The sequence below is a fragment of the Pagrus pagrus genome (genome assembly GCF_965226575.1).
Source record: "Pagrus pagrus genome assembly, chromosome: 4".
Taxonomy (NCBI): Eukaryota; Metazoa; Chordata; class Actinopteri; order Spariformes; family Sparidae; genus Pagrus; species Pagrus pagrus.
Genome location: NC_140188.1, coordinates 13651508 through 13677491, shown reverse-complemented (window position 1 = coordinate 13677491; position 25984 = coordinate 13651508). Strand labels below are relative to the sequence as shown.

General features: G+C 42.0%; 1 protein-coding gene across 1 annotated transcript in view; it reads left to right on the top strand.

Moving 5' to 3' along the window:
- Window positions 1–25984, top strand: part of stx1a (syntaxin 1A (brain)) — a 68105-nt gene that overhangs the window by 2383 nt on the left and 39738 nt on the right. Inside the window, exons 2-3 of the mRNA XM_084350107.1 lie at window positions 14966–15043; window positions 23002–23101. Coding sequence (XP_084206233.1) covers window positions 14966–15043; window positions 23002–23101 — 178 coding nt within the window. The remainder of the gene's footprint in view (window positions 1–14965; window positions 15044–23001; window positions 23102–25984) is intronic.

Below are 25984 nucleotides of genomic sequence, written 5' to 3'. Positions count from 1 at the left end.
AAACAATATGTGATTGTCAGTTCTCTCCTTCACTGAGGCTTCATCTTGAAACCCCGCTGCTGATTCGGCTAACCAACCTCCTGCTGCTTTCGTATGCATTTGCTGGGCTGTCGCTGGTCTTTGCTTCTGATTTTCAAGCTGGAAAACTCAGCAGCTGTCCTGGAAATATTGTCATTAAATTACAAATGAGTTAGTTTTTGAATAAATGAGTTGCAAGACCCCAGCCGTGCAGTTGTAGACTTTGATTTCCATTGTAAGATTGTAATAGTTTGATATGAGCTTTGGTTGAATCATCACCCTATCGTGGTGGAGGATTAAGGCGTCCCATGATGCTGACAGCAGTTGGATGACGTCTGAGCCATCGTTCATAGCCTGCTGCCACCAAAACCAAGACCTACACAAGTGGACAAAAACTGTTGGATTAATGGCGATTAAGATATTTGAGTTGCATTACAGCTAAACAACGTCATGTCTTCTGTCTATTGTAGCTGTTTGAGTGGGCTCGCACATTGAAGGTAGTTGGATATTCCCTTGCAACATGTGCTCTGGCTGAGCAAAGCTTCATAATGGTCCCCAAATGTCTCCCAGTGAACTGGAAAGAAAAGTGGGGGATTTGAGAATTTCTGCCTCCGGGCTAGAAGAAAATCAGAGAGTTCATCTGTCAAATTAAGTTTCCACTTCTCAGTAAGCTGCAACTCAACTGCTGGGTAATATGGATTCACATTTATTGTGTGTAAAAGCGAGTCAAGATGTACGTGACATTTTTATCCAAGTCAAAATCTGATGCCCCGATTTTCTTGTTAGATTTTGTTTAAGAATGCACCGATCCAACACTTTCTCCTCTGAAACCTCAGCTCAGGACGTCTGCTGATGCTGCTTACACAGCTGATGTCAGTGCTCTGCCGCCTGCTTTGACTTAAAGGGTAACTCCACCAATTTCCCACATTACAGGTGAAACATTACAGGTCTTGGGAAATACTACTGCACATGTGAAAAAGTAGTATACAAGCTGCATGCAATCTGATAAATTTCATTGCATTGTGGGTAACGTAGGCACCAGGTTCTGTAAAGCAGTCCGCTGGTCTATTGTACTCCTATAACACTGTTGGACTCTAAAAACAAATGATCATAGTTGATGCAGCTCAACCAGAGATATCGCCTTTTTATTCCACGCATTCCTTTTTAAAACCTGGCGCCTACATTACCCACAATGCAACGAAGCCACTGATACCCGTTTTCGACCAAAGCGAACCAAGGGCTGGTTCTGGGCATCATGTCACATCATTCTGTCGCTGTACACATCTCCAATTTCTCAGCATTGTGAGGAACAACTACAGCGGACTACAGCTACTCTTTACAGGTGTTGCTCGTGGCTTTGCTCACATTGGCATCCAAACATGACCCGTTGCTCCCATTAGTGAAAATCTTTTGTTTATTCTCTTGGGAATAAGTCAGAACACGCTACACTCGCTCTGTTTTTTTAAAAAAAGGTGATCATTGGCAGTTTTAGTTGGTCCTTGGTCACGATAGCACCTCTCTCAGCCCCTGATGTAAGCGGCTCTTTGTTCCAGTGGCTCCAGACGAAGCTGCAGGCTCTCTACTACTTTTTACACATGGAGTTACCCTTTCATTAATATTTCATATTTCATATTTGGGTTTGTTTAATTTGGATCTGTTGATTATTTCCATTTACGAGGACTTGCTCTCTCATTTAAATGTTATTATAATATTTTAGGACCTTTTCGTCTTCTAGTGTGAAAACATATTCCAGAGATATCACACAAGCGTTAATTTTCTCATACAAACTGAGCACAAGAGAACTGAGCCGCACAGATTTCGTTGCTTCTGTGTGTTTCTGTGTGTGTGTGTGTGTTTTCAGAGTCACACTGGCAAGTTTACTCACCCATGTGCTCGTGTGTCATATTGGCAGGAAATTGAGTTTTGCTCATATGTGTGCGAGGGCGCAGGTTCTGCTCCAACATTGCCCATATGCACATAAAGCTACTTTATGAGCTCAACACCTGCCTACGACTGCGCCGCTCGAGTAGCTCATTAGCCTGCTGCCGAAAAACTGCCAGTCTCAATAAGTGAAGCGGTCACACGGCCTCTCCCCTCCCCTCACCTCGTCCCATCACTCCCAGTCGGCCAGGCTGTGATTTAGTGACAGATGGCGCAGATAAGATGCGTTTGTCAGCTGAAACCTACGGGGGGGAAACATGCTGATGAGGTTATTAAAGATTGCACACACAGCAGCCACTGTTATCAATCAAATCTGAGCTTTTTCTAGACATTTTATCAGCTCAGACTTTTTTATCCTCTCACTTTTTTCATCTCCATCTCTTTTTAATAATAACCCTCTCTCCTCTTTCCTCCATTATGGCTCTTTGCTCTTTCCCTATCAGTGATTTATCAGATGGCTTCCTGTCCTCCCCTAGATTTTCCCTTTCCTTTCTCCCCTCTGCCTGCTCTGGGCAGCCTTGTTAGTCAGTGTTAGTATTGGTTCAGGCAGCTCTTTGTGAGTGTATATGGCCTGGCCACTCACTGTCACTGCCTGTTTGGCGTAAGAGTGACACATTAACTAATAGGATGGATGTGGAGCACCGACTCAGAGGCTCTGTGTGTCTTTGACTCCCTCGTTTCTTTTCATGATCCCTCTTTATTCCACATCCTTTCCCCTTTTTCTTCTGTCCTTGACCTGATCTCAGCTGGTGACACTTCTCCGTCGACACAAACAAAGCCACTTTGGTTTCTGTTGAGCTGAACACTAATCGAAGAGGGTCAGAGGTTTTATTTGTTCTCGTTCAAAGCGTTGAGCCTCTGTAAACACAGCAGCTGACTCATTGCGCGACGCACATGAGCCTTTATCCTTAAAATCAGCGGTTAAGTAGCAGCAAAATGCGTCGTCATCGTCCTATATTGTCACTATCAACCGCAAGGAAGGCATACACACTCGCAAACATTATTCATCAACACACAGAGGCTGAATAATTACATTAATGAGCCATGAAATGAGTGTGACCGATCTGGCATTTCACCAGGGATTTGTCTGTCTTTGCCAACGAGCTGACAGTCGCAGTGATATCTGATATCTGTCGGCTGCTAATAGGTATTTTTTGAAATGTGAGAATGGATGTTCCATTGAATTGTTGTGCGCTACACTGTCCTGATCCGTACCGGCGATGCCTGAAATAAGAGCTTGTATTCATGATTTTCTTGAGCTGTCTTCTGCCTCCGTGTGATATCTGCTGATGGGTTTTGTGGCGTGGACTGTGTGGTAAAATCTCGCTGCTTGTTGAGAAGCAGCTCCTGAGGCGTCAGCTAATGGAGATCCTAATAATAAATATAGATGATTCTGTAATCAAACTTTCCGCATCTGCTGTGGGAGAATTAGCTCGGGGTCAGCTTAGATTTCGTTTCTAATGTGCTGACCTCCCCTTTCCCATCATTTGTAATCGATGGCAGCACAGTGTTTAGATAACGCCTTCTATCACAGATACTTGTTGCAGATTACGGCTGTGAACTGTCATTGACCTCATTAGGCCTTAAGTAGCTCTGTCTTTGTTGGGTGATAATCTTTCATAATAGTAATAATGTAATGCTTAATCTTACCAGCATTAGGCTGAACAGGCAACTTTAACTGACAAGTCCTCCAAAGTAAACAACTAAATGCAACTTTTGACATCTATTAACCCCCAGAGGGACGGCCGTGCCGTATTTATACACAGTTTTCTTAGCTTAGCTTCCTTGGCTAGTTGGCCAATGTTGCATATTGCATATGAGGCAGAACAAAACTAAGTTACGGACATGTGGTGCGGAGACGAGCGCGCTTTTAAACCTGGCACAGGGATGTATGTCGGTGGTATTGGGAGATTGGGAGTTTCCTCTGCCAGGTGAGATTCATGTCAGAGCAACAGTAGGAAACAGCAGCGGCTACAGTGGTGAACTAATACGCAGCTGCTGTCTTGCGACAATCACATCTCAATGTTTCAATGTAGACATCGTCATATGCAGACATCGCCCGACCCTAATTCAAACTAAATAAAACTCTCCAAAGCACTCTTGGTTTGTCTTTATATATCACCTCTGGTATAGTTGAAATAAATCCTCAATTCACAGAGTAAGAGGTGAAAATATTCTGACTCAACACTTAACTTTAACCGCTGCTGATGTCTGACTCTTGTGATCCCAGAAGTCATAGTGTTGGTCAGTAAATCACCTCTGCTCTGTATCCCCTGTCTGACCTTCGACAGTCTTGGAAGCTGCTTTCAGTCTCACTCTCACATCAGGTGGCCAAATCCAGCCAGCTGGGCCCCGTTGCCCATAGTGACTCCACCTGTGATCTGAGGTCTCCATCCAGACAAACTCCAGGGCCGCTGGCTCCACGGCTAAGTGAGCCATGAGCAGATTTGCTAACGGTAGCTAGCTACAGCCAAGAATAGCTAGCAAAGAGCAGCTGTTGTAGTTATTCTGGTGATATGCTGCCCTCAATGTTTTTGGAGCTACCTTTGAAATGGCCACATTCGACAAATGATTCAATCAATCAATCAATCAATCAAGGCACAGGAACTTGGCTTGGGGCTTGAAGAGTTGAAAACAGCCTAAATTGCTACAAACACTGCGAAAGCGTTAGTTCTAACTTCATACTCATCATCACTCACAGAGTTCGCTACATTTATTACATATTTTAGTTTTAAAAACATCCTAAAAACATATTTTTAAAAATCCCCTCATGTGTAGGCCCGACAGGCTGTCGGTCTTCTGTTACACTGGTGGAAACCTTTGTTTATGGCATTTTTCAAGGCTTTCTGTTTCTATTTTTCTTATCTTTTGTGCCATTGGTTGGACAAAACAAGCTATTTGAAGACCCTGATCATCCTGGGCTTTAGGAAATTGTGATCAACATTTTTTTGTTTTTTACTGTTTTCTGACATTTTACTATTCATTGAGAAAACAATAGGCAGATCACTTTGTAATGAAAATAATCTTTAGTTTTATAAAATGGTTTATCTTCCTCTTTCAGCCTCTGTTTTCTGATATGTTTCTTGTCTTTCCTCTGCACTCTCGGTCCTACAGCTCCTTCATCCCTCCCTGCTGCTGCCATGACTCTTTTTCTACACATCCTGCCATTCCTTGACATCTGTCTCACTCTCTGTTACATTTCCTCCCATATCTACTATATAATTGTGTTAGTGGCACTTTGGTGCTGTCATAATCCTTCATGGTCAGGGAGCTACAGACTGAGGCGCTCTGAATATATTCCACAGGGCAAGAAGGGACTGGGGTTGGGGAAAGCCAAGCGTAAGTAGTGACAGCACATCTCTTTTCTCTGCCTGTGATCTGTCATTAAAGTTCAATTGAAGCTTTATGACATTTTCTCACCCACTCCCACAACGCTGATCGCTGGCCGACCACCCGCAGCTGCCTACACGCATGCCCATGGCGGCCAAGTTTGTGTGTGAACATCCTCAACGGCATGTCATTTACGTATTCATATCCATACTCACCGGCCAATTATGTGCTAACAGGCCCAAATGGAAGTAAGCATCCACTATTTAGTGTAAAAGGTCAGTCATCTCATCTCTGTGGCAGAAAGAGTTATCTCCGTGAGAATTGGCAGCTGCAGACATTTGAATTCCAGCCTGAAATTGATTCGCATTGATCTGTGGTAAGACGTGCTATTATCGCATTACAAGTCGTTATTTAACCTTTTATAGTGTGGCACTTTGTAAATTTGTGTTTAGGCGTGTTTAAATGGCATCACTTTGATGATTACACTGTTAAAGGTCAGACAGATGTGAGGGAGGCAGAGGGCGGATGAAAGACAGAGGGAGGAAAATGGGAGGAAGAGCAAAAGAGGGATGAAATCTGGGAGGAGGAGATTGCATGAGGAAGATCAAGAAGTTCAAGCGTAAGATGTTTCTCTCAGGAGCAGGTAATAAGACCAACCCAGTCGCAAACCATGGTTATTGTCTTTTGTCACAATGCTGTGGTTATGCTCTGGTTGGGTTTAGGCACAGAAAACCACTTGGTTAGGGTTAGGAAAACATCATGTTTTCGCTTGAAGTACCTGTTTTGTCACCACAAACACAGCTGGAGATGTCCCAACTTCCAGTCAGAGATAACCAGTTGTGTTGCCATGAACACTGCTGGTCTCCCCAAATATATCCTGTGGTGGCATCCTTCCAAACTGACAAAAATATCCAGCGGTTTCACACTTACAAATGTTGAGATGCCATCTCAGATTGCGGGTACTGGCTTAGTCTTCTCACTTGTATCCCCTCCACCTCCAGACACGAAATTCAAGTCACAATCATGTAATGAAAACGTGCTATGACATTTCATTATCATACCTACCATTTCTACAACTTCCAACATTTTCTCCTGGCGACAGAGCTGATAAGACAGACACAACATGAAAACATCTAAAGTGGAATATTGATTGGATAAATCATGTCGGTGTGGTCTTAACGGGGGATGTAAAGAAGAAAAAAGAAAGTGAAGGCGTGCGGAGGGAGAGCGAGACAAAGGTAACCGAGTCCATGTTGTGTGGGCCAGCTGCTGTAGGGAAGCTGAAGTCTGGAGGAAGGAGAGCGAGAGAGAAGGAGGCGAGAGAATGACGGACAGGGAGAATAAGACAGAAAGGAAGATGATTAAAGGGGGAGGACATTGAAGAGGATTGTTAGGAAAAGGAAATTGTTGCACATGCACACACTTTGACTCTGTACTGCTGCTGCTGCTGCTGCTGTGGTGGCAGTGCTTCATCTCTTCTCCACCCACATTCTCCTTCTTCGTGTATCTGCTGAACCCTGCTTGTTGCGGGCAGGGTTGATGAAATCTTCTTGTTAACCTCTGCCAGATATGTTTTTCACTGGAATGCTAAGTATCTGTGCTCGAGAAACTCGATGTACATTTGTCTATTTGAACAGAATTGAATAGAAAATATAACCAACAAGGACAATTATAACAAGGATGCTTAACACGTGCCGGCAGTTACCGGGTAGCAATGAGAAATGTATTTATATTCTTTTAAAGCTCATTGGGGAGAAGTTTACAACATTTACATTAGAACAAGAGATTGACAGACTGGAAATGTCAAATGTATGTAGTAGCATGTCAATGTTAATCGGTGAGAATATGTTTGACCGGTTGCACATTTCGGTAAAAAGTGAAGCACCCCAAAAGCTCAGTGTGGGAACATTTCCACCGGAAAGGCAACAAATCAAATGTAAGTCAAAATGTGAGATACGTTACCTCGAGCGTGAGCCCTGTGACAAAACACATGGACAAGGACAAGGAGTAGAACACCAGATGATTTTGAATGCTGAAAAACTTGAATTACCTGGTGCTATTTTGAGATGTGGAAACAGACTAAGATTTTGTAAATGAAAGGCAGTTGAAGGCGTTTAAAAGTGTTCTTCTCTGTTTCAGCTCAGTCTCGCCTGTTTTCATCATAAAAATGCCTAAAATCCCACGCCCACGTCCACATCCTGGCCAGCTACAAACAGCAAGCGGACACAGAGACTAGCCGGTTGAGCATTCAGCAGCTGCATAGCCAGATATTTCCTCTGGAGTTGGTGGAGACCAAAAACAGAGCTCAAAGGAGATTTGATATTGGACTGACAGTCAGGTTGCCTGGAATGCAACTCACAATGAATAGCTATTTTACTCTGTATCTGCCTGATGTGCAAATAGGCAATTATTTAAAAGTTTGCCACAAGAACTTCATTAGGTCTTCTCAGGTTTCCCAAAAAACAATTAGGGCATGCTGAATTTGATGTCTGTTTCTCGCTGTGAATAGCGCCAGGTCTGCTGAAATAATCATTAAAGAGAGAAGGCTGAGAGTTTAGATCTCCACTTGTACGAGATTTAAACTCAAATGTCTCGCCACAACAGAAGAATCGATTTTCTTCTCCGAGATTGCTCCCACAATTTGTACTCCGGGGTGTCGGTGGAGCTTGTTTGAAAAGTGCTGCAGCGTATACAGTATATATCAGAACAAAATCATTGATCTGTATTTTAATAAGCAAGCCATCAGCAGGAGTGCATTGATCAGTAACACTACACGTGGAAAAATGCACATTATTTTGTTCCAGCTGATTACATCTGCAAAACTCAACACAGGCAATCAGTGAACACCCTGAAAAGAAGACGGAGACCTTGTGATTTGTTCAGATTGCTCCTGGTGTTGCCGTCAGTGAGGAGACAGCGCACTAATGTGAAAGGAAGTGACTGAGTTTTACATTTGGCCGGCTCAATCTTTCACTTCCTGTGTCCTCTCGTCACCCACGCTGCTCCCTGCTTGTGTTATTATCCTGTCTCGATAGCCCTGCACCGTCTCCTCCTCCTCCATCAGCCGGTCATTTACTCTGACAGTCCGTCAGTCATGAGAGCTGTTTGGTCATTTGTGGGTTTTGCTGTGTCAGCATCAGCTCTGTGCCACCGATGCTCTGCTAATTTTCATACATTGAATCATTACGCTCATTTTTATTTAACTTTTTTTAATTTGTATGTATGTTTCCTGTAGAAATACATGAAATCAGTTCACTTCCTGCACTTATGATAAAGCCACTCTGGATACGAGCGCCAGCTTCATGCTCAGGATGTGAGTGAAAATGAATTTTCTACCGCCAGCTGCTCCTGCATTCACACACACACTATAGATCTCTCAGCCTGGAGATGTCCTGAGGGTTCGAGCATGGGAGCAGGTGAAGACATGGCCATGGCTGTTTTTATAAGTGTGACTGTGTGTGTGTGTGTGTGTGTGTGTGTGTGTGTGTGTGTGTGTGTGCTGTTTAATTTCTATTTTAGGGCCAGATTGGACATTTTTGGAAAGTGAGGACACTGACCAGTCTTCCCATTCTTCAAAAGGACGTTTGAGGTTAAAACTTTTAAGTAAAGGGCCATTTCACCCAAATGTGAAAACAATACATTTTCTCACTTAATTCTAGTGATATCTCTCGCCGCACAGTGTTGAAAAGGACACTAAAAATCTGTGCTTAAGTACGATTACTGTTACAATACTGATGTATGAAGATGAGATAAGATAAGATAACTTTTATTAGTCCCACAATGGAGATATTTGCGTTATTACAGCAGCAAATGGAATAGCAAAAATAGAGAGCATCAATTAAAACAGCAATAATATATAAGTAAAAAGCAGCAAGAACAATATGAACAATATAAATAAGAAACAAAACTCCAAAGATTTTTACACCATTGCAGATTTAACTCAATATATTTCAAATACAAGTAAAACATTTAACTATATTTAAATAATACTTAAGTAAAAGTGCAAAGGATCCGTCACAAACACTACTCAGAGTATTAGTTACTTTTTAACCGTTGATGATTAATGCATTATCAATAGCAGTCACTCAATTCAAGAGGTTTCTGTTACTCCAACTTCAGTCTACAATACTCCAAAACTCTCCAAACTTTTCAATGGCCTGTTTGTGATCGAATAGCCTTATTGGCTATAGAAATGCAGATGAAAGGTTTAGATATTCATTCAAATTTTCCTCAGTGCTCAATTTTGATTTTTAAAGTAACTGAGTAGATAGCATCGTGTAATGCATACAATGTAACTGTATAACTAATGTAATTACGTATTTTTTTCAAATGTAATATGGGCTGATTAATCTGTTTTTTATTAAAGACGGTTGTAAAAAGATAATGTCCATTGACAGCGTAGCTCTTTATCAGATAAATTGTGGGTTTTAACACCGTTAACGACAGACTTTGGTGAACGTGAAGCATCTTATTTCTTTGTCTTTTCAGGCACTTCTGTGTTATTAACTTGGATGTATCAGAGCTTGCAGAAAAATCTGAGTTTCCGAGTTGTTTTTACGTCTTTGATGTTGACGTGAACGCTATTTACAAGCCGGAAACTGGTAATTACGGTAATTACTGGAAACATGTATGCAACATAAGGCAAAGGTTAGGGGCTGGAGACCGCTGTGTTATGCTAGTGAGGATTCACACGACTATACAGAAGAAGAATGTGTTTGAAGTGAACCTCGATGACCTGAAACATTACAGTTTCATGTCTCCTGCGGTTGTATTTAGATACTCTGTGAGCAGCAGAGCTTTGCAAACGAAACCTACGATCCAGTTTTTATTGTTTATATCTTTGTATTTATCTGCTGTAGGAAACATGAATAAATAATCAAATGTTCAAGTATGTGTGTGTGAGAGAGAGTGAGCTCACATCCATAATGAATGTTACCTAGCCGTATTATGATAATAAATTTGGTTATGCTCTCAGTATTCCTCCGTGCAGTTGACACAGATTTTTATGAGTCATGTCTAATGGGACCGCAGGAAGCTGCTTGAATTGGCTGTAACACAACGATGCAGGAAACAGGTCTGCTTTAATATGGAAACACAAAAGGACAATAAAGTACTGCCCACATGGGTTTCCTTCTCCAGTTGAGCTGTCACTCACTGCTCTCTTGTTCTCAATTAAACCAGGAAAGTGCTCCGACGCTCTTTTTCATTTGACCTGATGACTACACATCAGCACACACTCGCCATCGCTACGTCCCCTCACTGCACATACAATTAAACTTTCACAGCTTTCAATAATTGTTGTGTTGCTCTGCTTCTCCTCCTCTTCTTCTCTGAGCTGACATCAGCTGTGATTCCTGCAGCTGCTGCTCACCAGACGTCTGTTTTATCTCTCGCTCCCTCGCTCGTGGACTACACTTTCTCCTCCTCCTGTTTGCGCTGGATGTGCAGGCACTGCCTTTTGTCTTTATGGAGTGACTCCCTGCTGGCACGGCGCCTAGAACAACTCCCTAATCTAATAAACAGCATAATCAGGCCGCTGCTCCGGCCGGGGTGTTTAACCCGAGTGTGAGCCCCAGAGGCAGTGTGGCGACCGGGGTTATGGCCTAATGGGGACTGGCCTGTGTAGGCCTCGCTCTCTCTGTGTGTTAACCAACTGTTGTATGTTAACAGTGTGTCAGTCCTGTATGTTTGCGTGTCTGGCTCAGAGCTCAGAGCATCTGTTGTGTGTGTGTGGACAGTCAAGTCCACGTCTGTAGGCTGAGTCAAGCATTGAAGTCCTCCTCAGCCTCTTTGTGGCTCAGCAGGAGCTTCACATGTGGGTGGGAGGGAGGTGGAGGTTCGGGGTGCACCGCTCAGTCTTCTCCCCTTCTGACCACTCAAAGTAAATCCTCCTCTCTCTGCAGGAGATCAGCATCTCTCTGTGGAGGCAGAACTCTCTGAGCTTATTTTGAATCCCTGCTTGTCGTCGTCGTCCTCCTCCTCCTCCTCCTCCTCCTCCTGCCTCCTGCTGCTGCCGCCTCTTTTCTCTCTGCTTGTAATCGTCTGCAGCTCCTCAAATACAGCACATTGCCATACCAACACTATTTCTTAATACCATATGGACAGCTCTGCTCCAAAATGAGACAAGGATATGACACCCACCATATTTACTGTTGTCATGACAGTTGAGCACATACAAGCTCTCAAATTGGGAATCTTGAGACAGTTCAAAGCAATTGTTTTATTTTCTTGTGTTTTTGGATCAAATTAGTCAGATCAAATGTATTTTGAGTGGCGTGATCACAGTGAATCTTCATTCCTCTCACTTAACTTTACGCCAGTTGTCTCACCATCTCTCACTGAAGTCTGTCTTGTAGAACTGGTTCCTCTCCCGCTGGTCTTCTCCCCATTTCCCTTCATTTTTTCATTGCTTTCCATCTATGTCAGCACATCACAGGTTAACTCTTCCCCGAGTGGATTTGTGTTTGAAATAATGAGGAAGTCTATCTCTAATTAAATTGAAAAGTAAACACCAGACATATGCAAATGCAGTTGGAAAGTTATTCAGTTTAGACACAAACTTAATCATTTGTGAGGGATGCAAAATTCAAGAAGGAGCTCTTTTACACTTGTTTTCCGACTGTCTGATGTTAGGTTCAATTTGGTCTGATATTTTTATCTGCTCTGATTTATCCAGAGATACTTCCTCACAGAGACTTCCCAGCTGGCACTGGACATTAGTTTAACATCACAAAGACTTTGGACAGACACTAAATTTTAGTAAGAAAAGCAGGTTGACGTCAAGAGCCAACGTCATAAACGTCATCATGTTGGCCAGCTGGGTTGGTTATTTTCTCCAATTTTCAGAGGGAACTGACTTCTTTCCATCTCACATACAAACAGCTTGGATGATGATGGATGATTCCTATATGTTCCTATGTCAAACTTTGTTTTAATAACTTAAAATGCCATTTTTTCTCTCATTTATTACACAAAGGAGGTTATGTTTTCACCAGTGTGTGTCTGTTTGTTTGTTGGTTTGTCAGCAAGATTACACAACAACTACGGAACGGTTTCCACAAAACCTAGATGGAGGATGTGTCTCGGCCCAGAAATAGACCCCATTAACTTTTGGTGCAGATCTGGTTAAAGGGACGGATCCGGGAATATTTTTCTCGCTTTCTTTAACATTAAGATGTGTACGTTTTTATTAATTTCTCAGGGAATAATGCGTGGATCTTGAATAGGTGTATTTAGGTCTCTAGTGATCTTAAAGTCATGGGTTAGAGGTGTACAGGACTATAAAGTGCCATTCTAGTTTATTTTGATTTAACTTTTTTGCAGTGCTGCTTTGTGATTATTTAGCTCTATTTAGGTTTTGCTCTACTTTTACCGAACCTAAAATAGTGCGTCACAACATACTAAACATGAAGCATTTTGATGTGCCAAGGCCGACAAATCATCTTCTCCACGTGTAAGGAAACGTCCTTGTTTGGTGCAGATGCAAGCAAAACGCACATTATCGTTTTTTGTTTTTGTTTTTTTTAACAAAAATGACATCTCCCATTAAATCATGAGTTATATTGCAATCACAATATTTGTCAAAATAATGGAAATGTAATTTTTTTGCATATTGTCCAGCCCAAACCTAAAATAGCAATATTCAAACTCTCCACATCGTCTCATAAGAACCACACAGACAGACTTACAGTGCCGTGTGTTAATGTACAGACACGTTTCCAGCACAGACATCAAGTAGCTTGTCACTGATGTATAATACTGGATGTATTAAACAGTTAAAGAGGAATAATCTGTTTCATATATCCCTGGCAGCCAACTACTTCCATTGAAAATTGATCCCCAACTTATGATGGAGAAGTTCCTCCTGCTTCCTGCCTCCTGGTGCCTTTAATGCATTCACATTAGTGTCTCTGTCTGGACGAACCTGGCCGACGGCCTGCACTCGTGGATGGCATGACAATAAGTCCAAGTCTTTGTGGTTGTTAAATATTTATTGGGTGTAATGGTTTAGTTTTTAAATGTCGAAGGCACTCAGGAAATAGTTTTCTTAGTTTTTCACTGGTTCTTTGTTAAAAAGGCAAACTGAAACTTTTGACAGTGGTCCTCCCACCACAACCTAACACCATTCCTGCAGCCATAAGATAGAAATCCCCTCATTCAGCCAAACAAGACTTGAGGGATTTTGCCTTTAGGTCAGTGGGGAAACAAACATTGGCAGGGTGTCTGGAGCCTGGAGATGGTTGAGAAGGGAGAAATAAATAAAATCATAGTTTGGATACACACAACTGGGATGAAATGTAGAAAGTGTAAAGAAAAATGACATATTGAAGTAATATTCAACAGTCCAATCCACTGACATTCAGTTTACTATCATATACTATATGACAGAAAAGTTTAAAATCCACCCATTTAAGAAAGTGGAAACAGTAGAAGTCATTTTGTCAACAACTAATCGATTATCAAAACTGTTGCAGGATTATTTTCTGACGTTCTACCTGCAAGTTAATCAACCAAGTGAATAATCAATAATTGTTTTTAGGTCTAATATTGTCCAAAATGCCACCTAACTTTCAGGAAATAATCTTTGGTACCTATTATTATTTCCCTGCTGTTGGTAAAATCTTTGGGATGAGAATAAGGAGTCATTTCAGCCAGAAGCAGATGAAAACTGCACTCCCTCTCCACGGCGTTGATAAGCAAATTGATCTTATAGACCGCTAATGGGGAATTGATTTAGTTTGAGTCAAGATGAATGAGATGGAGCCATATGAGGTCCCTGCTAATGTAGCGTAATGGCTGATGTGTGATTAGAAATTAGTATTTGAGAATGAATCATTAGTTAGATGCTGGAAGATTTGAGAGAAGTCTTAACTTTTAAAAATGAGTTTCATTGTAAAGTTATATTTTTGAATGTAGGAAGCTCTCTTTGGCTTTAAAGCAACAGTCTGTAACTTTTTTTTACCATAAAATAACAGCTTCAAAATCATTTTGATTGTACAGTGTCTGTCTTAGCCACACCGCCCCTCTATTACTTGCACCATGTAACTTCATGTTGCAATCCAGACTTCAGTCAGCTAATAGTAGATAGCCACATAACTGCATGGCTAACCTCAGCTTGATTTATGTTGCCTCTGCGTAGGTGCATGCCCTTTGCTACGCCTGACATAGTCCATCCCAGTAATGTAAGAGATGCTAGCTGTTTCCCGTCTTTATGCTAAGCTACGCTAAAAGTCGTTTAGCTGTAGCTTCATATTTGTCGGACAGACATGAGAGTGTCGTCGATCTTCTCATCTCGGCAAGAAAGTGAACATTAAACCACTCCTTCATGCAGACATGTTTATGTGCGTCTGTGAATGCTAGTGAGTGTGCTGCCTAAAGAATGTAAAAGTCAAGGTTCTCTGTTCCCCGAGGTCCTAATTTAATAATAACTTGCAAATCACTCAACCTGTGGTTCTAATTACAAGTGTCGTTGAGAGCTCCTTGTTTCTAATCAGTTGATGGGTGGAGAGGTAGGGGAGAGCGTTAACACTCTTCTGGTTAACCTTGAATTATGCTTTAGAGTCATGGCCAGTGTTACTATAGAACATCTTTTGAGTCGATTCAATGAACATGTTCATTATTTTATCTTTTGGCTGTTTCAAAAATCGTTCCTAATTGTGTATGTGTGTGTTTTCAGGGGAAGGAGACGACAGAGGAGGAGGATGAAGTTGCTGTGGGGATGGAGAAAGGCTTCATGGACGAATTCTTCGAACAGGTTTGTGTCTTTCGCTGTCCTGATCCTGCCCTCCTCACTCTCTCGCCATCAGTTCTCTATTATTTCCGTTCACTCATTTAACGCATTGATAGTAGGGTTGTAACCATAAATTAATGTCTACACCACAATCTGCCTGGGTACTACTCGTCTCCTGATATTTAACCTCACAGTGTTGGGTTTTTCCCTTCTGTAATCAATCTCATACCATTTCTCCTCTGTGCACTGATATGATTTATAGCTATTGATGTTTTTGCCGGTGTGGCGTAGATCGTTGTATGTTTTATTTCATTTCAAATGCTCTTCATTAATTCAGCAACACAACAATGCTCTTCTTGTCCAGCTCTGAATAAGAATAGCGGTGGTTTCACTTATTTCTCTTCCAGTCTTTCCTCTTATACGCAACAGTAGAACCCAGCCTGTCTAAAACTGCATTTATGCATGCATCTGGAAGTGTATTTCCCTGTTCATGCTGTGCACATGCGCTGGGAACACAAACCGAACATCGTCGTGGCTCTCAGAGGGGGGGCCCTGCTACATACATCTCCCGCAGTGGTTTTGAAGTGAAAAGCAGCTCAAATAAGAGGAAGGCTGAGGGAGACTATGTATCTCCTATATAATCCATATCTATTATCATTCATCATGTCACTGCTGTATTTCTTACATATTATGAGGCAGTCCTTCTAGTTTAGAGGAGACATTCTGCTCATTTTCAGGTTCATAATTTTATTTTGAAAACACACAAGTTTGCTCATACTGTTCAGTGCTGCAGCTCTGTATCCCCCCTCGGTCTGAAACGCTCTGTTTTAGCTCCTGTGTCTTTAAAACTCCTCCTGAATACCCAGTCTGCTCTGATTGGCCGGCTCACACATGCCTGACCCAGCGCCACTAACAACAACAGAGCAGCTGTGCTAAATCAATTCTTACGTGCCAAACTAGCTGCTAGGCACAAATTATGCAAATTTGTGACATAGTGACATAGTGTGATGTCACAAAGTCACAGAATTAAAGGTGGGACTACTGACGAGGCGTTGTAGGAGCAGTGTTTTCTGTGGGGGAGAGGAGCTTCTGTTGGTGCGGACTTAGATCTTTTTAACATGCACTAGGAAAGAAAAGGCGAAAAAGTATAATAGGTCTCCTTAAAACATCTGTGTATGTTCATTTATGTACATGGGGGCATTAACTTTGAAGTATAATTGAACAAATAACAAATGAAACGGATAAATCACCATTGCAAATGCTGCTACAAAGCAGGTCGTGTGAGGTTGAATGCCATGAAAGAGCTCTGAAAATCAGCACTTTGATATGTTTGCAAAGCGACATGAGACAACAAAGAGGCCAAAGCATGTGTCGTCTGCAGGTGCATCAATCAAAAGCCTTGTATAGATATTTATTATATCAAGGGAAATACAGACAAACAACATCTTCAATAAGCAGCAAATGTTGTGACTAACCAACAGCAATATGACGGACATACTGTATATAACATAGGGGGTCTGCTAAATGAAGTCACATGGGAGTTCAGGCATAGACGTCATTTTAAGTGCACGTGTTCCATATAGGTATCTCCAATCATATAAGACCACAAGCATTAATTCGAGCAGCGGGTCGGCACAGGAATAGATTTGTTGCTCAGCCATTCTGCTTCCATGCAGCTACAACGACCGTCTGCCTCTTAGCAGTTTAACTCCCTCCACCTCCCTCGCCTCCTCCTGCATTAGCATTTAGATTTATACATTCAGAATGAGTTCATGTAAATTTAAATGTTTCTCACACTCTGCCCCGGTGTTTGTGAGCTTAGAGACAAACGTGTGTCACAGATTTATTTTGCAGCATGACAGGAGCACAGCCACACCGCTGCCCCAAAATGTGCTTCTTGATTGTAACTAGAGATGCCGATAACCGCTAATGACCTGGCCCGATACCGATAAGAAACCAATAACTGTATTTATTTATTTTTAACTGAAGTTTATAACCTGTACTTCATGCACACCTGAGTCAAAATGGGTAATTTAATGTTCAATAGGTCTAAAAGATGTGTAGTAGGCTTGCCACAGTAGTCGGTGTTAGACTGATTACATTACCAGCACCATTTTCCAGTCTACTGACCGCAAAATTAACCCTAGCCTCAAAAAAAAAGGAAATGTTTGGTTTTGCAGTGCATGAACACAGAGCTCTACAGATAGTGAGTGTCTTTCCTTGTAAAAACATGTACCGTTATTACGAGGCGGTGTCACAAGGTTATTAGTTGGTGGGAAAACTTCGACATCTCAGCAACCCTCAAGTGTAGCAAAAGACCTGAGGTATGTAATTAAGGATAAAGCAGTACGCCTTTTTATGGAAAGAGAAGCATGTTGTCAGACTTTAAGATGCTGATCTTTATCTCGACAGCATCACACTGACCTGCGAATGTCAAATAAAATCAAAAGGACAACATCATCTGCAAATAGAAAACTGGAAATTCTTCAGACATTGAATTTAATACCAAAAAAGTGGAGATCAAGTACATCCTGTTTAATGCCCACATCGCATGTGCCTGAATTCACTTTGAGTGATGAGGTATGAATGTCTTTCAGCTTCTGACCCACCCCATATTCTGGCAACACAATTTTTTTAGTTCAGTTTAGTTTCTCTTAAGTAGGTTTTTACGTTTACAGGGGTTCTTCATGGTATAACTTCCAAATTACACCTAAAACATTGTACGTACGCTCAAGCTCTGAACGAACACTGCAGTCTGCACTCATTTTTCTCACTCGCTTCTTTTCGGCCTCTGGCAGACCATCTGTATCCATCCCAGATATTGAAACGTACGTCTCTTTATCTGTCTGGAGTTTCAGCCTGTTACATTTGTCTCAAGTGAGAAATAAAGAGGCGGTTGAGTGAAATGTGGAGACACGGGAGGGACAACGGGGAACAGTTTGAGACTGAGCTAGAAGATGGTGAAATGAGAGTGATGTGGCTAAGTTAGACAGCAAGACCAGAGAGGAAGAATGGGTAGTAACACGTGACAGAAGGAGATGGAGATGGTGAAGGGAGCAGAGGGAGAGAAGGAGTAATCAGGCTCTCACCCTGACTGGTAGTGTAAGTAAAGCATGCAGTGGTGGATAGCAGACGATGGAGAGACTGCTGCAGCCCTCTGTCCGCACTCACAGCATAAACATGAACCCCAGAGTGTGGGTATTGATTTCATAAAGTGTTTGTGGTATTTGTTTTTGCGAGTGTGTGTGTGTATGTGGCTGTCTCTTTCTGATTTTGTGCCATAATGTATTAAATGATCATGTATTACAGTGTATGCCTGTGCGTGTTGGTGTGTTTGTATGGCTCTTATAGCCTACAGGGCAATTCAAGAATGAGGCAGCCTGCAGCCTTCTTATTACGTCCCTTAAGGTGCTGTCATGCCAATAAATTAACATTATTTAAAGAATTAGTTCATTCATTAGTTAGAATCCAAGTCTCTGACAGCCCAGTCTTTACTTTGATCACAGTTGTAGGTTCGAAAAATCTAATTATTAAAAAGTTAAGTGAATTGGTATTTATTTTTGGGAAATTTTTTAAAAAGTTGAGATTGTGCTGCATCCAGGATTATTTATGTTGATTTGTCTTGTGAGCACTTTTATTCTCTGCATGTTTGTCCACTTAAACAAAATGCTAAAAATAAACCTTAATAATCACCTTCACAACACGTGGGAGAGCTTTACTGTGGCATATGGGTGACGTATTTCTTCATTATGAACATAGCTGACGAGGTTTATTCCTCTCATCTCACCAAACTGACAAAGCAGTCTGCAAACACAGCCTGGTCTTTGAGTTTGAAATGAAATGTTTGAGCTTAAGCTTTCTGGAGTGGTTAAATCACCACAGATGTGAGCTGTAATGAAGTCTTTACCTTCTGCTAAGCTGTACAACAGCAGGTATACAGCATCTGACGTAGACTGTTTACTTCCACACTTTAGGGCCTTCAGTCTGCATGTGTATGAACAAATCTGTACCATATGTTGTATGTTGGCTTCACACCTTTGATAGAGGTGGTGCATGCATGTGTCTGTGATATGTGATGCTTAGTTGAGGCTTTAACCATACACGGTCATGAGCCAAGCTGTAACACTTGAGGAAACCTGCTATTACTCAATTTATTGGGCTATTTTTTTCCATACAAGGACAAATATCAGGCTACTGAAAAGGTTCCCAACTGGCTGTCCCATCTTAACTTAAATACACAAGTAGAGTACACAATGGATCTAACAACTTAAATCTGGATTCAGCGTTGGAGATGGTGCCCTGTTCATTCCTGTGAAAGCTGCTCAGTGGTGCATGAAGGTAAAAAACTTGACTTCCTGGTCATAAAATGACCTGGATCTTACACGTCATGGGACCCATAGAGCACTAGAGACTCCACTTACTGAGTTGGCTAACTTCCTTTTTAACCTACGGTTAGCTTGAATAGGGATACAATGATTTCATCTTGCGGCTCTTCAAGACATTTTCTAAATGTTATTGGACCACATGGATCAAATTATGATTGTGAAATGATATCGCAGGGGTTGTGACGCTTCAAAAACTGTATCCACCCTATACAGCTTCCTCATTTACAATGTAAGCTTATGAAAAAAAAAGTCATCACATGACATGCTAATTACATGGTTTGACCACTACTTTGCTTCAGCGCCTGGTGCTGTGCCTGGGGCCTTGCTGTAGACCCAGTGGTAAATTCAGATGTTCATGTTGTCCGCCATCTTCTTTGCCATGCAGACCTAACAACAGTTGGCGGCAGTGGCAGTTAGGATAAACTTAAGATAACTGAAATTATGATTTCGCCCTTTAACCACTAATGATTATAATAAAAGCTGTAATTAAAGACTGACAACCACCTTCATGCAGTGAGACAACGTTTAAGAGAAATGGATCTGCTTAATAAAAATCTTATCTTAATGTATTTGTCATACTATGAGATGCATATAAGCGCCGTCGCTACTTATTATTTGTCAGTGCTCTTCCTTCATTGTGTAACGAGGCTCATCTCACGCCCCCAAAACCCTCCACCGGATGATGCAAGAATGAAGTGAACAAAAGCAAGACAGAGCCACAGTGGCCCCAAGCCTTCTTATCATTCTCCTTACCAGATAAGAAGTAGACTTTTACTCTGCTAAAACTAAAATTAGATGATGATAAGAAAGAGGGGGGCATTTGCACCATAAAGACAAACATATGGTGTACAATCATGTCAAGTTCATAAAGAAATCGGTGAAGTCGTCCTGTGAGTGTTCGTGTGTCTGTTAGTTTCATTCTGCATGTATGTGAGCTTTTAAAATTGTTTTTTCTCCCACACTATTAAAATTTGCCTGATGTGTTTTGAGACCTGAGGGACGCACCATGACTCACTAACACACGGTCGGCTTAAAGTGGTTTCATCTTCAGCTCACTTCCCGTCTCTTTCACTTCCTCCTCCCTGTATTCCTGTCTCACTCTTACTTTTTTTAACATTGTGATAGCTCTTCTCATCTGTCTGTCTTACTTTATTACTGCTCTCAGCTCGCACCTCAGCTTGTCTTCTGTGGTGCCTGGTCTCTCCCCAGTGGTCTTCCAGAGCCAATTATGTTGTTATTAAAAAACAGATCCAATCAGCAGCTAATTAAAGAGATAATGGGAGAATAATGACCCGGTCTTGGTGGAGGAAAACCTCAGGAATGTGTGGATGGAGAGAAGGAGGGAGTGCAGAGCTGCGAGAGGTGGACTCAAAATGGAAACGTCAGATCTTTGACATGCACAGAGAAATAACAACAGGCGAATCGTAGGGAGGAATGACGGGAGAACAGGCTGACCTGTAGCGATGCAGGTGTAGAGGAGGAGGAAGTGATGACAGACTGAGATGAAAGTAGAGATTGATGAAGACACTGACAGATGTGACCTGCTGCTCATCCAGCTGTTGCCTGAGCCAGAGGCAGCACCGCTGGTGACGAGCCAGCGTGGAGGAGGAGGGAGGTGATTGGTCAGAGTGTCAAACTTGGATGTTGATGGCAGATGATGCTGCGAAATGCGGAGTTCAAAGGAGGATACGAATGTAATTTACTTAAAGGGTCAGTTTTCTTTAATGAGTTTAGTCCTTAAAGGAATAATTCAACATTTGTGGAATTATGCTTATTTGCTTTCTTGCCGAGCGTTAGATGAGAAGATTGATACCGCTCTCGTGTCTGTACTGTAAGTAATAAGCTCCAGACAACAGCCAGTTAGCTTAGCATAAAGACTCATTAGTTTAAGCTAGAAGGTGTAACAATTCATTTGAGCGTGAGAGAGAATGAGGTCAAAGAGACCGAAACTGTAAATGTGCTATTTTTATTCTTATTTGTTATCTTCTGCGAGGATATTCTATTGTCAACTCATTAGTTAGTCGGTTCATCTGTCGTCTTTCTGCAGAGTATGCCAGAGATTTGTTTAAAATGTGGGCAACAAGCCAAGAAACTGTGAGGTGAGCTTTTGATGGAGATCCAGATGTATGTTTTCTGTTGCTAGATGCTTTCTTATCATAAGAAAATTATGACTTCTGAGACCTGTGCCCAAATTATTTAGCTGCGACGAGTTCATCTGGTCCTCAAAAATCTCCCCTCCCTTGTTTTTTGCGGCCACAGTTTTCACCCTAGAAGGCTGAAATTTGGCTCGGAGGTCAAGCGTGTGTGTGTTGGTTTATCTGGCTCGCATTACTCTTAAACAGATTCACATCACATGACCAAACTTTGTTGAAAGACATACACACGCCCCTTTGTCACATCTCATTTGTCAGTGCTATATCGAAGGCAACTGGACTTGTTTCTTGAAGGCTTCTTCAGTCTAACTAACTGGAGGGGAGTTGCAGGCTTTAAACCCTGCGTGGGTGTGTCCTTAAAGAGTCGTTAAGGTCACATGTGAGTCGTTGACCCAACTGGCATTCATGTAGAGTGTTCGGGCTAGGTCCAACACAGGACAGCATTGTAGGTGGGTGATGAGTAGTGTCGTATGCCACCTTCTCTGTTTAACAATGGTCGTTCCAGTTTGATGTAGATGGATTATTTTACTCCTCTTTCAAACCATCTGTCTTCTCTGGCCAAGATGTGTACATTGCTGTTCTCGAAGGAATGTTTGTTTGTAGACGGCGACATACACAGAATCTCCACCAACACACGTCTCATTTCACTAACTCAAGAACCATCATTGATCTCAGATCTCAGAGAGCTCTGCCCAAGGGACCAACTCCAGGTTCTAAGCCAGTGCCTTGCTCATTGGCTCTAATCAGGGAATTAACCTAATATACATGTTTTGATTGTGGACAGTAGGAAATGCTGTTATGCTTTTGTGGCTGAGAATTTGGAGCAAATTCCTGGAGCCAGGCTCCAAAATCTAATGGAAATCCATCCAGGAAGTGTGGGTGTCGTTCCAGCCGCACATTAATGTCTATGGTTTTGTAATGAGATACTCCACGATCAAATATGGGCGTAATGTTTGGTTATCCACATGCTTTTGGCCTTGTAGTGTAGCCATATCATCTTTTGGTGCTTTGTGCACCCTTTTTTTCCACGGCACAGTCCCATTTAAGACTTGATTCACAAATTCACACTTCAGTATCCTGAGTTACATCACAGGTTGTGGAAGACTTGAGTGGTAGCTTTCTGTATCAAAAGTAGAAAAGTGAGTTATTTTTACTACACAGCTTTTCCAGCCAGATGTTGTTGTATCTAAAATGACTTAAAAAGCCCAGATTAACATGAAAAAAACATTTATAAATATGTGCGTTTTTTCACTTAAACCTCCTTCACTCTGCTTTCATTCTGCCTCTAATACGATAATGACATCTTCAGTTCAGTTTCTATCAACATCACTCAGACTAATCACTGGTGCTTCCTGCCTCAGCACTGAGGAGATCTAAAGTGCCTTTTGGTCTCTCTCTCTCTCTCTCTCTCTCTCTCTCTCTCTCTCTCTCTCTCTCTCGACAGGTGGAGGAGATCCGGGGTTTTATCGAGTCTCTGGCAGAGAAAGTTGAGGAGGTGAAGAGGCAGCACAGTGCCATCCTCGCCTCACCTAATCCCGATGAGAGTAAGGCTGTTTTTCTTTTCTCTGTCCTCTTTTTCCCTGCTTGTACTCCTGATAGAATAGCTGCTCAAGCATTCATTGCCTCCATTGATCAATAAATGTTTAATTTTGTACCGAACTGTTGCTCTTTTATCATGAAGATGTTCCACAGGTGTCGCCAAATCAACCAGAAGTGGAAGCTTAAGGATTATGATTTCATTTTATTTGTCTAATTAAGGTGTGATTCATCATGATTTTCTTTATTGATTCAACCAAGCCAAGACTGACCCTTTTTTACACACATGCTCTTTAATGATACCATTTATATTTAATTCTGCAGTGACTCAGTAATGAGTCAGAAAAGCTCTTAATGGAAAGCAGAAAGAGAATAAAGCTAAAAGTCACGATTTTATATGCTGCCTATTGTACAATGGCAGCAAAAAGCCTGATGATGGTGGCAGATTTCACTGAACAAAGGAAAGAAAATTGACTCCAGTCCTTTAAAGAAATTGAGGAAAAAAAGATCAGCTTTTCAGAAAAGAAAAAAAAACAGCATGGCGATGGAGGCTTTGATAGAAGAACCTTGAAGATGTTAAGGGCCGATCAGTCCTCTCTGAGCGTTTATGCTCTCACAGTGAAATCTCTTACACCTTTGTTTGTCCTCCACTTGTCTGCTCCCTCTCCATTACTCTTTAGTCCTGTACTTACCTCCTCACCATCTGCCACATTTCTTCATTTTTCTCTCCTCCCTTCGCCCATTTCAACCCGTCTCCTCCTTACTTTTGTTCAATCTGTGCTGGATGCCACAATCCAACGCTCATCCTCCCTTTCGCTATTCTCTCAGACCTTTTCTTCTCATGTATGTCAGAGCATCGATCCAGACCTCTGCTCTCACGAGGGGGATGTTACTCGCACCAGTAACGACCCTCAATCTCTTTTCCCCTCCCTGATTCCCCACCTTCCACCTACCTGAAAAAGCATCAATCTGCACGCCGCAGCCGGCATCAGATGAGACCTTTAACTAGTGTGCAGATGATGCACAGAGCGGAGCGGCAGCGAGGCCAGGTGCTGCATTTACGATGCGAATACTTCCACACGTCGTCTCCTTTGTGACTGGAATCGATGCTCAGTGTGTGTGTGTATGTGTGCCTGCCTGATAAATGCACATCTGTCAGCAGCTGATGTAAATGTCAGGGTCGTTCATTACACGGAGGTCAGTATGTTCTTCGCTGTCTGCATTGTGGTTGCTGACGGAGACTCGAGTTTATCTGAATACCCTAATCGAGGAAGCTCCTCGGTCTCCTGAGCAGCTTTTTATATTGTGTGTGTGTGTGCATGTGTATCTATACAACTCTTTCTCCCATACATCAAATTCACAAACAACTAATTTGCATCAACAAATACATTCAGTCAGGAAACGCAATGCTGGCAAGATCACATTTTTATCAACACGTCAACAAAACAAGCAGGAAAAAGGGAATGTAAGACGGGGAAGTGGGCTTATCACAATGTGAGAAACAACATTTTTAATAGCACAACATTGAAACGTTCGAGTTGAATGTATCCGCACCGCTCGCATTTAAAAGTGATATACTGTATGTGAATATAAATCGTGGAAAACAGGGATTGGTGTGTGTGAAGATCAAGATCTGTATTAACTATATGAACTACTATGCAGTGTGCTGGATGTACATGTGTGTAGTGATTCTGTCTCTGTGACTGCTGTGGTCACCGTACCGGAGTATGACATTTCAATGGGAAATCTAACGTACTTTAGGATCTACACTGAGTCATTGTTGTGCTGAAAATGTCGCTCACATAAAAGGCCAGAGTGGTCTTTCATTATTTTTATAAAATATTCAGTATGAAGTCTTTCCTGGTATTCTTTTATTTCCTCCCCTGTGTCGAGAGGAGCTTGCTCCGCTTGAACCCGCTCGCTCCTCCTACGAAATCCAACCTTCATCCCCCTTCCCGATGAGAACGCGTCTCCTCTTCTAGTATTTTTCTCCCAGAAGTTTTCTCATCGACTCGCTCATTCTCTTTCCAGCGTCAAACCGGAGATCGTGAATGCTACTGTAACAGGTGCGGAGACTTTAAGTGTGTGATACCGAGAGCGAGGGTGATCACAGCATCACTTACACTCACTCAACCCAGTCTGCAGATAAACAGGATAATGGAAGAGGAGCAGGGCACACACAGACACACACACACACACACACACTGAGTTTTTTTTAGTAAAGGTCTCTCACCACTCAGCGTAACATTGTGAGACGATAAACCTTCTGTTTCCGTCACGGTTTATCAGTTTCTTAATCACATCACAACTCCCTAGCGACCACCCACCTGGCCAGCTCCACGACCCTAAACTCTCCCCCCTTACCTCCTCGTCATCCTCTGCCTCTTTGCTTTTGTGTTTGCTCACTGCTCCACTTGCGGAGCCCATACTGTATTAACACACACACAAGCATACTGACACACACACACACACACACACACACACACACAAAGCTTCTATAACATCACCTTCATGTCTGCATTACACATTATCCCACCCCCTTAAATGAAGCATAGCCCTAACCCTTCCACCAGGGAATAGTTCGTGTTAAGGGTTTGTGTGTTTGTGTGGGCTGCGCTCATGGCGGTATACAGTACTATGTTCAATAATGATGATAGATTAGGTAATAGCCATCAGGTCATAATGTGTATTGAACCTGTGTTTCCTCAAGAGCACATTCCTCTAATGCAGGAAGGGAACACACAAATGCATTTTATATTTAGAAGCATGATTGAATTCACATCGTCCATGAAATAATTGCATTATTTGTTTTGTTTTCTAGTATTATTTATCGGCCTCGTGCAGCGCCGCGTCCTCATTATTTTGATCGATGAGACTGTAGTTGATAGATT